The sequence below is a fragment of the Bubalus bubalis genome, chromosome 5 (genome assembly GCF_019923935.1).
Source record: "Bubalus bubalis isolate 160015118507 breed Murrah chromosome 5, NDDB_SH_1, whole genome shotgun sequence".
NCBI classification, from domain to species: Eukaryota; Metazoa; Chordata; class Mammalia; order Artiodactyla; family Bovidae; genus Bubalus; species Bubalus bubalis.
Window position 1 is genome coordinate 127,136,379 of NC_059161.1, and position 15,903 is coordinate 127,152,281.

At 45.9% G+C, this 15,903-nt stretch overlaps 1 protein-coding gene across 12 annotated transcripts in view; it reads right to left on the bottom strand.

Moving 5' to 3' along the window:
- Positions 1 to 1,680: 1,680 nt before the first annotated feature.
- Positions 1,681 to 15,903, bottom strand: part of KMT5B (lysine methyltransferase 5B) — a 53,906-nt gene continuing 39,683 nt past the window's right edge. For all 12 annotated transcript variants that reach the window (XM_044943788.2, XM_025286823.3, XM_025286820.3 and 9 more), the window contains 2 exons: positions 13,484 to 13,680; positions 1,681 to 6,003 (listed from right to left, as the gene is read on the bottom strand). In XM_044943788.2, the coding sequence (XP_044799723.2) occupies positions 4,526 to 6,003; positions 13,484 to 13,680 (1,675 nt within the window). In that variant the 3' untranslated portion in view covers positions 1,681 to 4,525. The remainder of the gene's footprint in view (positions 6,004 to 13,483; positions 13,681 to 15,903) is intronic.

The window sequence follows — 15,903 nt, forward strand, 5'->3', positions numbered from 1 at the left end:
CCTACGTTAGACCAAATAGAAACCTAGTGCTGGGACTGGCTCCCCGTTACATGTACCGTCTCTTTTCCTCTTGTTGCCAAGACAGACCTGGAATCCTAAGATGACCCCTCCTCACTGACTCTGAGGAAATCACGCCCCACCCTGTGGAAGTTTTCTGTCTCCATGGTGAGACCTGCTTGTTCGCACCGCCTTCCTATCTTCATCATTTCCACCTTCAAACGTCCTCTTCGCCTGCTCTCTCCTCAACCTGCCTGGCTCCTCCTGCAAGGGCCTCCCCAGACAGGGCTCCTGCAGGTCATGAGAACCACAGAGAGACTGCACCTGCCACTCTGGTCGGAGCCTGCTCAGGGGCTCAGACCAGGGCGGCCCTCCTGCACGCCTGAGCAGACCCAGCAGTGCTCTGCTTCCCCTTAGCAGGACAGGGTAGGTGACCCCCAAAAGACAGAAGCCACTGTCCACTGCATCTGAGCAGGAAAACTCACAAATCTGACAAAGAGAAAACAGGGTCTGGTAAAATAAAAACTTTACCAAAGTTATTTTGATGAGGCTGTAGGCTTTCTTCTGTCTTCCAGGATAACAGCTTTCCAACTGCTTCCAAGAACAAAAGCTTAACACCCTGGGAGAGTGCAAGGGGCAGCATGCAAGAAGGCAGGTGGAGGGGGCTCGAGCAGGAGACCGCCCCCCCCTCCCAATTCTGCCCATGTAGCCTGCCCCTTCCAGAAGGGCCCACTCTCCCTCTGGGCCCGTCACTAGCAAACACAAGCGATGCCCAAGCTCTGACATCGGGGGAGGAGGCTGGAGACCTTTTCGTCCTCCCTTGCAAGAGGAGACACGCTTCCCAGTTCTGGGGTTTAGCCGAGGTCAGAGGCAGGCTTGCACCTCGCTGAGTGCCGCTCCAAACACCATGGGTGCACATTCACAGTCGGCACTGGAGAAACAACTCACGTGAGGACTCTGGGCGGCAGGCCGCTGGTTATGGAGGAGCAACTTGCTTCAGGGCAGACAGCAGACTCAAGCTTCTGAGAGTGGCTGTGGATTTACCAGGCCACCTCTTAGCTTTTTTTTGCACTGGGAACCCAAGTTCATGTGGGTATTTCAATTATTCAGGAAGTCTTTCCAGCCTGGTTGCGCCTCTCACGCTGACTGCCCTGAGAGTGGACGCGGCTCACCCTGCAGCTTAACTGGCAACAGGACCAGGTGTCCACGCTGACCTACAGATGCTGCCAAGAGGCAGTTTGGGGGTGAACAGCTTGCTCAGGGTCACCCACATGTTGCAGAGTTGGGCAAACTCAGGATTCCTGATTCCTAAGTCAGTCTTTTCTCAACTAGGTTTTGCTACAGTAACTGGGAGACAAAGAGGGACCCACACCAGTCCTGGATGCACCAGTTCTGTCCAGTTCAATGTGGGAAGAAGTCAGGAACCATTAGTTAACTTTCTCAGGTTCAAGAAATGGGAAAGTATGCAATTTACAAGTGGTCTCCCTACTGGGAGGAACGTATGCTCACCCTGATCTAAACCAAATGGCCCCAGAGCAGGAGACCAGGGCTCGGAAAACTCAACATGCAGAGACACTGAAAAGTTTCAGAAAGTGTGATTTTTACAAATTCTACTGCAAATGAAAACCTTGTGGACAAAGTCACCACTTTGATCTTCTCAGATACAGTGAACACTGGCCAAACTGTTTTAATTTCCGAATTTATTAAAATGATTAACCTCAATACTGCAAGTGCATGTACAAAATATTTGTAAAAAATGTTTTTTAATGAAACGTTAAAGAACTTACCTCAAATGCTGAAAAAGTCCTTTTTTTTTTCATTCTTTCAGTACAAGGAATACATTTTATCTCAAAAGTATTACAACTCAGCAAAACAATTTAAAACAGTAATTTGAAAAATGATTGAAAATTGAATACTTTACATATATTTCTACGATCGTTTCCTAATTCTTACAATGCCACAATCTTTACCAATCATTGCATAAGCTCAGACTAGAAGTTTTATTGATTGCAACCTCTTCCAAGTGGTCGGCATTGTGTGGACTTGGCCGTTCCACACAGAGTCCTACAGCACAGGCAGGCCAACTCCGAGGCCCCTCACTGTAAAAACGGAAGTCAGGTTTCCCTGGAAGGCGTCGGCCATGGCCGCCGAGCGCTTGTGCACACCACCTCCCGAGGCGGTGACCGCCGGGCATCACTGCTCCGGACCCATGGGAAGGTCGGCCCCCAAAGACGGGGCCTCAGTAAAGTTAAATGTCATAAATAAGTTACTAAAGTTAAGCTTAAAAAATGGAGAAAAGTGGGAAATGTAGTATTGTTACTTTTTCCTTTAAGACTGAAAATTCCTGAAGTGGCTATCGTTGGTATTCCAAAAGAATGGTTCAAGATGTGGTCTCTGAACCTCTTCCAGACTGCAAACTAGGTGGGGTTCCCACCAATCAAGGTGACCCGCTGTGCTCCGGTGCTTCCCGGACGCAGGGTCTAAGCGTGATCTTGGTGCGTGAGCCCCCCTGCCACCCCCCACGGCCACCCAGACACTCGGGAGGGCTGGGTGAGTCTGTAAAGTGCTCTGAGTGCTCGGGGACAGACCTGCAGGGCCGCCCGACTTCGAGAGGTGAAGATTCTAGATGGAGTGAGCCAAGGGGGTGTGAGTGGGCGAGGAGGTGGGCCACCTGATCCCATGTTAATACCTGAGGGGTGTAACTGCACCATACAAACAGGGACGAGACGAGAGGAGACCACGGAAGTAATTCCTTCAAGGACGGAAGGAGGGGAACATTTTAAATTCAGAGAACTTTTACGAATATTACCAGTTTCTATTTGGAATCTACCAGCAATAGTTTTAAGGAACTTAAATTATGTCCCCAAGAACCCAGAAGCTGGCAGGAATCATGAAGTCTTAACAGTAAGCATTGAGGTTTTCCCATTGGACTGCTCATTACCTGCAGAGGCCTTTCAGTATCTCAAGATATGGGCTACTCTTCTAGACACTACACGAATTCCCTAAATTGATTTTACTCAGGAACACTGTATATCCGAAAGCACATGTACACATTTCCCAGAAATAAAGAGACCCACTGGTATCAAACACCTGCTACAGATTTATATTCTCAAATTCTTTGTCCAATGATTTGTAAAATAATCCAGAGAAATGGAAGGTTGGTATTGAACATAAAGTAGTAATCAAAAATTTGCTCATTAAGTTACTTAAAAATTAATTTCTCTTTTCAAAGTGCTTCAAAAACAAATTAAATCTGACTCCTCTTTTTTGTTTAACTGATAATATAGTAAAAAAAAAAAAAATCTTTGATATTTTCAAACATAAACTAACATAAGCCAAGAACTCCCACTGATGCAGTGCTTAAAACTATATATTTATAATTTCCTATTTTATTGGCATGAATATTTCTAAACTTAAAAACCTTCCTGGTAAGTTCTTTTAATTTCTTATGACAAAAATTTCTCACAACACAAATATTTACAACATATACACTGTTTTCAGTTCTTTACACTGAATTTCAAAGACGAACATTTTTATAGGTTACCACAGAACAAAAGCTGTGACTCATGTTTTTATTTCATAAACTATTATAAGTTAAAGTGAATAGTTTTTTTTTTAATATTCCTTGTAGCATTTTACAAGTGCAACAGAAAACTCGAAGACCCAAATTAAGAGAGCTGTAGTTCATTAGATAAATGTTGCTTGTTGTAGTCACATTGTTCACAGCAAATTTTTTGAAAAAATAAGCACCAATCATTCTTGCAAAGAACAATTTTATCTAAAAGGATTGAAAAGTGTTAAATACAAGGTCTTAATTTACATGACAAGCAATAAATACGCTGCATCGAAACTCATCCTGCACACTGCTATCCTTGTACATGTAATGCACTGAAAATTAGCTGTCACGCATGTAATTGTACTTTTTTTTTTTTTAAAGAGACCAATTTGACTCCCACCCGATGGTCTGCTATTTAACCAAGGTCACAAACAGTACACCTGGGCCAGCAAACAGTGTGAAACTGACAAAACTCCAAGGGGGAAACACCTAGCAAATAAATCAAAAAGCCAAAGATCATTGCTGGTGATATTAGCATATACTAGAAAACCTTAATATGCTGCCGCTATGATTTCTTTTAAATTATTGTTTAGTCATATATTAAAGAGCCAGTTGATGCTTTTAAAGTAAAAAAAAAAGAAACTGTGTAGCCACATTATTGGTTTCAATGTCCTGTGTGGAAAGTTGCTCTCACTGTACAATTTTGCTTGAGCCTTTATTTTACAACAGGGCTTTACCTCTAACTTAGAATTGCACATAAGAAGGCTATTTAAAAAGTACAATAAAAATGTGCACAAATCAGACTTTTTTAAGAAGAGTTAGAACGCTGTACACTTTCTACAGTATTATGCTGATAAGTGAAGAGACAATAGAAGTGCTGCCGCTAAAACGTTTTCAGTTGAGGAATAATTGACTGGAATTTTTTATTTCTTTAAAGTAGTTATCCCGGGTCAAGTTAAGACCAAGAGCTTATTATGCGTTAAGCCTCAAAGACTGATCTTCTCTCCTCCTGGAAGAAATGTCAATATCTATAGAGTCTTTCCCAACTATGAGCCTCAACCGCTTGGCCGGAGGCAGAGGGATAAAATCGTCTTCAAAGTCATCGTCATACTCCTCGTCCTCGTCCTCTCCCTCCGAGGAGGAGGAGTCGTCTGTGCTCTCCTCCTCGTACTGACTGTAGTCATCCACTTCCATACGCGACTCCAGGAGGGACAGGGGGTCACTGCAGCACACGCCGTTTTCGTGAAGCCCCTCGGCGTACGGCCCCCTACTTTCCTCGTCCCGCTTTAGCTGGATTTTTAATTTTGTTGAACTACTGCCTGATCCTGAGTTAAATCCATTGTTAAGCTTTGCTACATAGAGGTTATTATCATTTTCATGGTCTTTACTCAACTTGATGCTGATTTTTGAAGAATTCATCCCATCACTCTCTTGGTCATTTGCCTTGCTGCTGCTGTCATGACGTCTGCGAAGAGTCAACTTGGGAATCCCAGAGTTATTTTCCAGGATTAACTGTGCATCATACCTCGTGATCCGCCTCTTTTTTTTACTTTTCGCAGTTCGGAAGCCGTCTTTTGTTTTGAAGCTCTCTGACGTCACCACGGAAGCACTGACGGGCGAAGGGGCCCAGTCCGAGTAGCCCCCGGGCACGCCCTCCACGCCGCTGTGCTCGCCTGAGTCGGGGTGGGCCCCCGCCGCCTCTGGCCCCACGCCGGCCCTGCCCGGGGACTCGTGCACGGGACTGGCTTCCTCTGCCTTTGCCAGCTGCCGCACCAGCTTCCCCGGCTGTGACTTCTTTTTGGACGTGCTGCTGTCGCTCTTAGGACACCTGGCTTCCCCCTTCTGTGCAGCTTCGTGGGCCAGCTCTTCGTCCGGCGCCCCGGGAGCGGGCTGCTCGCCGCCATCTGGACAAGGTTCTGTCAAGTCACTTCTGTAGCCCTCCAGGGTATTTGGTTCAAGCTTTATGTCGGAGGTCTCCTTCAAGGTCATCCTCGTCCTCATGGACCGCCTGGTTGTGTAGGTGCAGGGGGCGCCCTCCGCGTGCGAAGGGGTGCCTCGCTCCGAGTTCTGTCTGTGCTCTCTCGCCGCGTGTCTGGTTAAGCACCCACTGGCCACCGTGGCCTCCACTGGTCCCTCTGGCTCCTTCTCTTTTTTAATGGGCAAATTTTTGTACAGAACGACTTTAGGCTCTTTCAGTACCAAGTTTCCCATTTCGAGTTTTCTCGAAGCACTCTTCGGCTCCAGCCGTTTGCAATGATTTCTTAATTTTATCTTTGATAGTAAAGGCTTTGCAGGTTTTTTCAGTTTCTTTGGTACCCTGGAATTATTTATAGGAGTTAGCTTAGATGAGGTAGAGTTGGGAGGAGCTGGAATTCTTGACATAGACTGCCTTGTTAATGTTCTGCTCTTGCTGTTCTTTTTTACACCAACTGAAGATTTTCCGTTAGAAGCTGTAAAGTTAAAAGAAAAAATAAGGCTGAAAAACAGTCTTGGTAACCCAGTAACGTTCAACAAAACAATGCCAACACCCAGACAATTAGTTGTGAAGTGTTTCAATTCCACACACAGGTGGTACACAGGCCCCAAGTAAGCTTCTGTCTGCACACAAGCAATTCCTATAGTTTTTCTTTACGTTATTCCTCTAATTTCTGCCTCTAACTTAAGAAACATCGATTCACGTTCCAGGTAAGTAAACTCAGGGTTAAAGAGTCCTTAGCACAGCAAGGACCTAGATTTCACTCTAAGCTTGTCAGGACACTAGTCCAAACTGAGGATTTCTTTTCCTGGTTTAATATTTTACTGCAGAAAATACTTGAAGTAAAGCTAAGCAAAACTAGTATTTTTTTCGTTCATAAATTCTTCTTAAACTCATCATTTAAAATGTTTCCAGAATCCATTATTCATTAACTCAAAGCATAGTACTGGACCAGCAATCCAGAACAGCAACACTAACTAAAGGGCTCCAGGAGACAAATTCCATCACAATGTCCTCAACTGAGCAAGAGATCCTAAGAACCATATACACAATGCCAGGCTGGATGAATCTCAGGCTGCAATCCAAAGACTGCCAGGAGAAATACCAACAACCGCAGATGCACAGATGACACCACTCTAAGAGCAGAAAGAGCAGCTATAGCGCCTCTTGTGAGGGTGAACAGGAACGTGTAAGCACTGGCTTAAGACTCAACATTCAAAAACGAAGAACATGGCATTCGGTCCCATCACTTCACGGCAAATAGAAAGGAAAAACGTGGACACAGTGCCGGATTTTCTTTTCTTGGGCTCCAAAAACACTGTGGACAGCAGCTGCAGCCATGAAATTAAAAGACTCTTGCTCCTTGGAAGGAACGCTATGACAAACCTAGACAGCATATTAAAAAGCAGAGACATCACTTTGCTGACAAGCCATGGTTTTTCCAGTAGTCATGTACCGATGTGAGAGTTGGGACTATAAAGAAGAGTGAGTGCTGAAGGACTGATGCTTTCGAATTGTGGTGTTGGAGAAGACCCTTGAGAGTCCCTTGGACAGCAAGGAGATCCAACTGGTCAATCCTAAAGGAAATCAACCTGGAACATTCACTGGAAGGACTGGTGCTGAAGCTGAAGCTCCAATACTTTGGCCACCTGATGCAGAGAGCTGACTCTCTGGAAAAGACCCTGATGCTGGGAAAGATTGAAAGCAAAAGGAGAAGGGGATGACAGAGGATGATGGTTAGATAGTATCATCGACTCAATGGACATGAAGATGAGCAAATCATGGAGGACAGAGGAGCCTGGTGTGCTGTAGCCCATGGGGTCTCAAAGAGTTGGACACAACTTAGCAACTGAACAAGAACCACATACTGTCACTCCCAGTAGCTATTTACCCCAAATATCGCACTGTTGAAACTGTTCCCTTCAGGGCTGTGAGCACCTGCAGAGACTCTGAGGCTGCAGGGTTTAGTTCACCCCATCCCTCCAGTGACTGCCCGCTGCCGACTAGACTGAGAGAAGGAAGACTGCACAGCTGGAGTCACATTCTGGGGACGGAGGGAACCCAAATTCCTTCTTCTGGACAAGGATCCCAAAAGGCTATAACAATCCCTGTGGGGACAAAACCTGGGAACTAGTATGACAGCTGAAGGGCTTCTCAAAAGGCTTACATGTGACTCAAGGCTAAGCTCCCTCCATGGTGAACCTCCTACCCTGCCTTCTGCTTTTCTCTCTGCTTACACATTGGATCTGTTATAGTGTTTTACAGGAGCCCTTTTCTCCATGACTTCGTCTGCTTCCCATCCCCCACCTGAAGACCTCTTCCCATCAAAATACCTCTTTAAATCATTCACTAGGGATGTTGAGGTGACCAAACTAATACTCACCACCTCCTAGGAGAAAACAGAGAATGAAAACTAGTTTAGTATGGCTAAGCCCAGTACATTTCCCAACAAAACTATCATTCATTCCATGTTGGGGGTCGCCCAGGGCAAATGCTGTTTCTTCTGCATGGCTGAGCAAGTTAGGTTACCATTAGGTCATTTTTATTGAGAGAGGAGCAAGAATGTCTAACAGAATTCCAAAAGTATCAGGCCACCAAGAACAGAAGTCTCTGTACTAAGGAATTGGTTCATAAGTGGCTTTGGGATCTCCAAACCAACAGAATCCCAGGAACAATATCCACTGACTGAACTAAGAACACACTTCTCCCTGCAGGCTGCCACCAGCGAGGCAACTTATTCTTGGAATAGTAGTAGCAGTAAAGTTTGGTGCCACTCAACTTGAGAACCATCATATCATGAATTGGAATTACCCAGAACTTGCCAGAAATTATTTTTAAAGTATAAGGATATCCAGGGAATCCTTTTGCTAAAGGATTTCTTTATGCTTACAAGGCTCCTACAAGGTGAGTGGAGGTGTGTTTATTGATGGAAATGCACCAGTGTTCTGGTGTTTGTCCTTCTCAATGTGGTTGCTGGGTGACCTCTCTCCATGGCTCTTCGAGCACCATTCTATGACCAAGCTTCACGGTTCTTGTTTCAGACCTGCAATCACCCCTCTGCAATGATTACGTACTTCTTGTATCCTTGACAGCAATCCCCCTGAAGTTTGGATCCAGTTTATTGCCCTCAAGAGCGAGCTCTGGCCATCTCTCTCACAGCCTCCTTGCCATGAAAACCCGTGAAGACTTTTCTGTTGGGACCTTTGCTGTTTCTCTGCAGGAGGAGACACTGCTAGCCACTCTTCTTCCCGAGCGGCCCCTCTCCTTGGCTGTTCACGAGAGCCGTCCCCTGGCTGTCTCTCTGTCCCTGGCAGTCTTCCTCCATCTGCCCTGTGGCCTGCACTCCGCAGGCCTCTGTGTCCTAAGCCCCTTCAAAACTCAGTCTCCCAGGGATAAGCAGCCCCTCCGTCCGGGCTGTCCACACTGACATGCTGGCAGTCCCCATACAGTGTTCTCTAGCCCAAATCCCTCCTTAATTAGAGGTTCACCTCACCAGATGGCCCCGGGACCTTGGTCTCCCTCTAAGGTGGTCTCCCAAGCCCCTCGCAAGCCAACATGCCTCACGCTCCTCCTCCTGTTCTCCATCTGGTTCACCGCCGGCACCAGGCAGTCAGCTGCCTGAGCAGCAACGGGGAGATCACCCCTGATGCCGGCCGCCACATCTCTAAGAGTCCACTTCTGCACTGTCGCCAGACCCACCTCCCTCTCCATTCCCAATGCCACCATCTCCTGCCGTGACTCCGGCGCCAGCTCCCACCTGTCCCTGCCCCTACTGCTTCCCCAGCATTCCACTCCCCACCACATAGCCCAGGGTGATTTTCCTAGGACTTTCGGTCACTTCTGGGCTTGAAACCGTCCCGTAATCTAAGACATAAGAATAAAGTCCAAAATTTTCAATTCCGGTCACATGCCTTCTATTCCAACTTTGATGACTATTGACTCAAATCCTACACTGCTCTTCACGTCCTCATCTGGGATGTTCCCTCTGCTCTGAGTACGGTCCACTTGGCCAACTTCTCACCCCATTTCAAGACTCAGCTCAGCAAACGCCTCTCTCAGGAAGCCTTTCATGATGACAGGTTACCCTCCTATGACTCCTCATGGCAGCTGAGGTTCTCCACACTCGGCACTTCCTTTTAAGCCCTGGATGAACCTCACTTGTGTGGTGATTCTGAATCTGGGCTCTTCCCCTTGCACTCCTCCTTCCAGGAGGCTGTTAGCTGACTGCAGTGAACCACTTACAAAGCCCTTTAGTACGTTTGTGCTCTAAAGAGCACAACAGAGACTGTAGGCGATGCTATATCTTACTGTAGTAGAGTTCACTTACCTATTTATGTATTTATCGGTGTATTCTCATTTTGTTTGAAAAGCATTATCTTATCAAAAGCCCAGCTCAAAGGTGTGCTCAAGTCAAAGGACAGAAATAGCACAGCTGGTGAGACAACTGTGAGGAAGGGGACTAAGTGCCCAGGGCTCTTCACTGTCCCACAGAGGCGCCGCTACCCTCTCTTGCACAGGGAATGCCAGCAACAGCAGGCTGAAGGCGAGGCTCTGAACTAAGAAAAGTCTATCAAGAGACTGAAGATCTCGATATAGTGGAGGCGGGCAGGGTGGTGGCTCCCCTGGCTTCAGCACTCACACACCATGTGGTACCCTTCCCTTGTGGGGGACAAATCCCAACCGCATTAACCTAGACAGTGATTTGAGGTGGAGACACACACCCTTAGCTGTTAGTATATACTAGGTACAGTGCAAGATGGCCAAATTAGTATGACCTGAATCCTAATAAGCATTCTTTGAAGTAAGAGCTATTACCCTAAGTGAAAACCAGGTTCACGTGGACTCACGTGCCTGTCAAGAGTGTCCATTTGGTAAGTGGCAGAGATGGGATTTGAACTGAGGTTTGTGGCTCGATGTTGACCACACTGTCACGTGCCTCTAAGGCACACCACAGAGCTATTATGGGGCCAGTGCCAGCTCCTGGTAAAGGACCCACGGTATGGCTATCGTGGTGACCTCAGGATGTCCTCAAAATCATCAGGCAGCTCTGCGTGGGGTTCAAGAATGACAGCCAGAAACAAGCGCAGTGAAAAAACACCAAAGCACCCAAAAGGTTTGGGCTGTATCCATGCTCTGCGCTGGAAGGGCCTCAAACACGCACACGGTGGGACCAAGGGAACACGATGCCACACACAGCTCAAGATGTTCACAACATGGGGTCTAAGGACTTCAGTTCAAGGAATTTATCAGGCACCACAAGCAGGCTCCACTTCATGGGACCACCATGGGCTGGAACAGGGTATTGGAAAGGATTAGGAAGCAGCCTGTAGGCTCAGCAGAACAGAGTATTCAAACTCACTAGAGATGTCTGTGGCGGGAGAGAGAGACAAGCGGTGGCCCAGTCCATCTCCAGGATGGGTGCTGCTTAGTCAAGCTGAATGAGATGATTCCACTGGGGGAGTCCTCTGGGACTTGCACTCATACCCTGAGGCACCACTGTGGGGAGTGGCCCAGCCACTGAGGCACAAGAGCCAAAAAACCCTGAATCGTCTATTAAGAGCGTATAGTTCAGGTCTGTGGACTGATTCTGTGAAAATGGCTCTCGTCTCCTCTCTGGATGCTAAAGCAAACAGTCAAGTTGTGGTTCTTGAGAAGATTCCACATCAGGAGCTGCATGGAAGAAAGAAGTAATTTTTCTTCCAACTAGGCAGAAACGTTTCTTTAAGGAGAACATGTATGTTGTTCAAAGAAAGCAGTTCCTCTCTAGCTGTGAGCTGCTGAATTCTAAGCAAACCGCAGGGTAAGATGGGTACCTCCGATTTGTACACTTGAGGTTCGCCCATGCCGCCCAGGAGAAAGGCTGGACAGCTCTGGCCTTGCACCCACTGCAGACTCAAAAGGTCATCCTTTCAACAGGTAGAGGAGCATGGTCAAGACACAAACACCAAAAGAAATACAGCCTAAAAGAACACTTGCAAGAGCCTAAGAAATATTGCTACAAATATACTTAGTGAACAAGGTTCTCAGAGACGGCTGGAGTGAGCCTCGAGCTCCTTCAGAGCCCCTGACCACGTCTAGTGACTGTCTCATGGCCCTCACAGTTACTTACGCCAACCCTTGATTAACTCAAGACAGCCATTCTGTAGAAAGGTAATCTGAATACAGGGAGCGCCCTGATGTGAGCAGCCACAGTAAAGTAGCTAGCTCTAGTCTGTAGCGCTGAGACCTCCGCTCTAGGGTCACCTGCCCCCTCCAGCCTTTAGGAAGCGGTAGTCAGCTCCTCAGTTACTGTGCACTGGCTGGGTTCTGGAGCTGAGGCCTGAAGTCCCTGACAGAAGGGCCTGAGCTCTCTCTCTAACAATAGCAGACTTTGAACACATACTTGGTTTATTAACAAATATTCCTGAGATGGTCACATAATAGAACACTCAGCACCTTCCAAAATTTTTTTTTTCCACTTTGATCTTTTAAACTAGGTGGTGTACTGAGTTCAGTATCTGTACATCAGTAATAGAGTTAATGCATCAGAACACAAAACACCCCCACCAACGTCATGAGCCATGTGGACAGTGTCGGGGCCATCTCTACTTGTGGATGGCGGCTCACTCCTAAGTGTTATCATGTAGACACTTATTAAAAGGGGCTTCAGAAGTCTCCAGTTTCACCAAGGAACCAGACTCAGAAAACAAAATGTTGATTATGCTGCATTTATTATTAAAACCAACAGTCAACAGTGAATGACACACTAACTGCTCTTTGGGTTTCACTTTGGACGTTAAAGACTGAAGAGGAACAGCACTGCCTTCCACTCTACAGAGGTCAGCCCTGGCCTCCGACTCCAGCAGCAGGCTGATTCGGAAACTCATGGCAGTGACGTTCACCATCATGGGAGACACCGTCCCTTCTCTCTGGGACTTTCTGTAGTGGAGAGCACCCAGAGGTGGGCTGAAAACATCAGAAGACAGGAAAAAGAGTCTAAAATAGTCAGACCTCAGAGGGTACTTACTGCTCAGAAGTATGTACAGACATTTATAGTGCTAAAATAGGCATATTCTGGGGACTATCAAGTTAAAACTTTAAAATTTTATTCCTATCAGAGACAAGAAAGACTGAAGAGCCTACTGTTTTAGTGGCCACTAGAGCAAACTGGTGTCACCCAGATGAAGACCAGCAGCGATCAGAATGGTTCCAGGATGTCAAAGCTCCACAAACATGACGTGTTTTCTTATGCTCACTGGGGATTTCTTCTTTCTTTTCTCTTTATTCTTCATTCTCTTTTTCCAGTTTCCATTAGGTCTTGCCCCCACAAGCCACTGGGATCTTAAAGCTTGTCCCTTTCTCCTTTCCATCTCTCTTCCCACTTTCGGCAGTGGCTAGGACAACTCGTCACAGTACAGTGACATTCAAACTGCTGCTCTACCACAACTCTGAGTCTGGGGACAGGTGGCTTGGCGAACTGGGTCAGTTCATTCTGAAAACGGCAAGTAGGCAGTAAAAAGGTGGAAGCCTTGAGGCCAGAAGCTATGAGCCCCAAGTCCACCAGCCCTGCTAGCAGACTGGCCAGCGCAGAGCACGCACGCGCCTGTGTGCTGCGGCCCCGTCCTCTGGCTTCTTGCAGACCTAACACCACCGTTACAGAGAAACGCACACCGTGAGAGCTTTCTGTCAAACATATGATGACCCTGGAACACATGACGAAGAAATTTAATGTCCCGTTACCAAGTATATTCAAGAAAAGTAGACAATTTAGTACCATCTAGAATCTGGAGGCATGACACAGACTGCTTTGTGTCTGAGTCACTTCTAGAACCTTGCAGTGCTGGTGAAGTGCATGGATCCCAGGGGTGCTCTCAATGTTCAAAAGATCAAAACTACTAAAGCATGCTTTAGAAAGCAAACTCTGAAAATACTTAAAAAATAAAAACAGACACGCTTATGGAACCTCCCCTACTTACTTGCGTCGTCTCTTCCCTGAGTGGTGTCTGCGTCAGTGTTGGAGCTGACAGACTGACTGTCTGAGTTTTTGCTGCTGTCACCTAACTTTTTAAGCCTATTTAAACGTTTATCTGTTTCTCTGAGTCCATATTTGCTATTGATAACAGGAGCAGGCGCAGGCAGTCCCACTCTGGATTTAAAAGCACCAGTTCCCCGTCTGAAAAAGAAACAGCACAGGTTACACAAACAGCATACTCACTGCCGTCAGCCTGGCTGCTGAGAGCGCCCGTCCTCATCAGACCAGCAGGTGAGATGAACGGAGGAGCTTTAATCACTGCAAGCTGCCAAGTCTAGGACTCTCGAAATAAATATGGAGATAAAATGAATGCCCCAAAGCCCCAGACTTAAAACACTTTGTTATGACTATTGTCAATCACTTGAGAAGGTATTGGACCTGCAGAATTTCAAGTGTAGGTAAAAATAACCCACCTGTTAATTATATCCTAGCTTTGTTCTGCCTAATTGAACACTCCATTGCTGAATATTGAGAATGAAGGAATTAAAAGAGAAACTACAGAATTTCCATAAACTAAGTCATTACTTAGAAGGTAACGTTAGATACAAATAAATTCTAACTGAAATTGTATATTAGGAAGGCTAGGCTATCTTAGTGAAAATCTCATTTCTAGAGTAATGAAAACTGTAAAATTCCTCCTTTAAAGTTACTGGATGAACATCATTAACAAAATGTTACTAAATAAGAGACATAAAAAGACCTGTTTTTACCACTAGCTAAGGTGATGTGTAACCTGCTTTGATTATTCCTATTGTTGTTTAGTCGCTAAGCCACATCCAACACTTTTGTGAGCCCATGGACTATAGCCCTCCAGGCTCCTGTCTATGCAATTTCTCAGGCAAGAATACTGGAGTGGGTTGTCATTTCCTTCTCCAGGGGATCTGCCTGGCCCAGGGATCAAACCTACCATCTCCTGCATAGGCAGGTGGGTTCTTTAATGCTGAGCTGAAGAGATGCCCAAGATGGGCCATACTTACTTACAAAACAAATGATCATGGGTGGAATTATCTGGAAATTAATTTTTTAGAGTAAAATGACCATTCATCTCCTTCTCTGCTTCCTTGATCTCTTCTTTTTAACTTATGACAGTGATATGTGCTTGCTGCAACAGGTGAGACCATCCCTGGCTCTGCCTCCCCAAAGCGGAAGTTCCCCGAGCTTCCCAGCTGTCTCCCTGTGCATAGCTCCGGCACCTGTGTTAACCACCTGCCAGCACCTCATCTGCTGCTCTGCCGCGAGCTGCACACCTAGACCCACTGCTGTTTCTCCTTAAGCAAAAAGAAACCCCAAATAGGTAACACCGCACACTCCACTCAGCAAGCAGCTCTCCTCCTTTCCTCCCACCCCAGCTCTCTTATCGCTTTATTGTGCACAAGCACTTCTGAACGCAACATGTTTTGAAAGCTGTACCTTTTACACAGACTAAACATATCACCATCTACTCAAGCACTAGATGTGATGACTGAAACCTGTAGTGTTTTGGTGTTTGCCTGCCACCACGAACACTGCTGCTACACTGCTCTTGAAACAAGTCCACACTAGCCGTGCGCTGTTTCCACAGGGCAGACGCTTCCATGTGGAGCTGACTGCCAGATAAGAGGGTGCTATTATTTTGAACAAATATTGCCAGAATAAGTTCCCAAAAGGCTAAAGCACTTTACAGCCCTACTGACCTTGTGTGAGGGCCGGTCTCTCCATATCCTCACCCGCAGCACGGGGTGTACTTCTCAATGTTACCGATTTGATGGTGAAAACGAGTATCTCACTATTGTTTTCCTTACCTCGTTCATAGCTATCATTTTCTGTGTGGCATCCTCCAGAGCCCTCTTTTCTCTAGTGGAGTCTATCTTTTCTTTATGAGCTCTAGGAGCTTTGTGTCCCTGGGTTATTAACGTGGCCGTATGTGTGCTTTTTCCTCCTTTCCAGTTTATTATTTATCTAACTTTTGCTTTTGGCTATTCAAAAATGTTCATACTCACCATTTCTTATACTAACGTCTTTCAGAAAATTCCACTACTAAGTTTAGACATATAAGTCTAAAATTTTTCTAATCATTTTACCTAATTTTTAAATTTAAAAATTTAATCTATTTGGAATTATCTTGTATATGATATGAGATGGGAGGTACACTTGGTTTTCTTCCAGACCCATGATGAATTATACCGCCACCTTTTGTTAAAGAAATCATCATTTCCCTACACATGGTATTAAGATCTCATACACACCGAGCTCTGCTTCATGTCCTCTTATCTATTTGTTCATATCTGAGCCAGTATCATCAGGTTTTGAACACAATTAATTCACAGAAATTTTTAATACCTATTAAAGCAAACTGGCCCTAGTATACTGCAAAATGTGGTCATC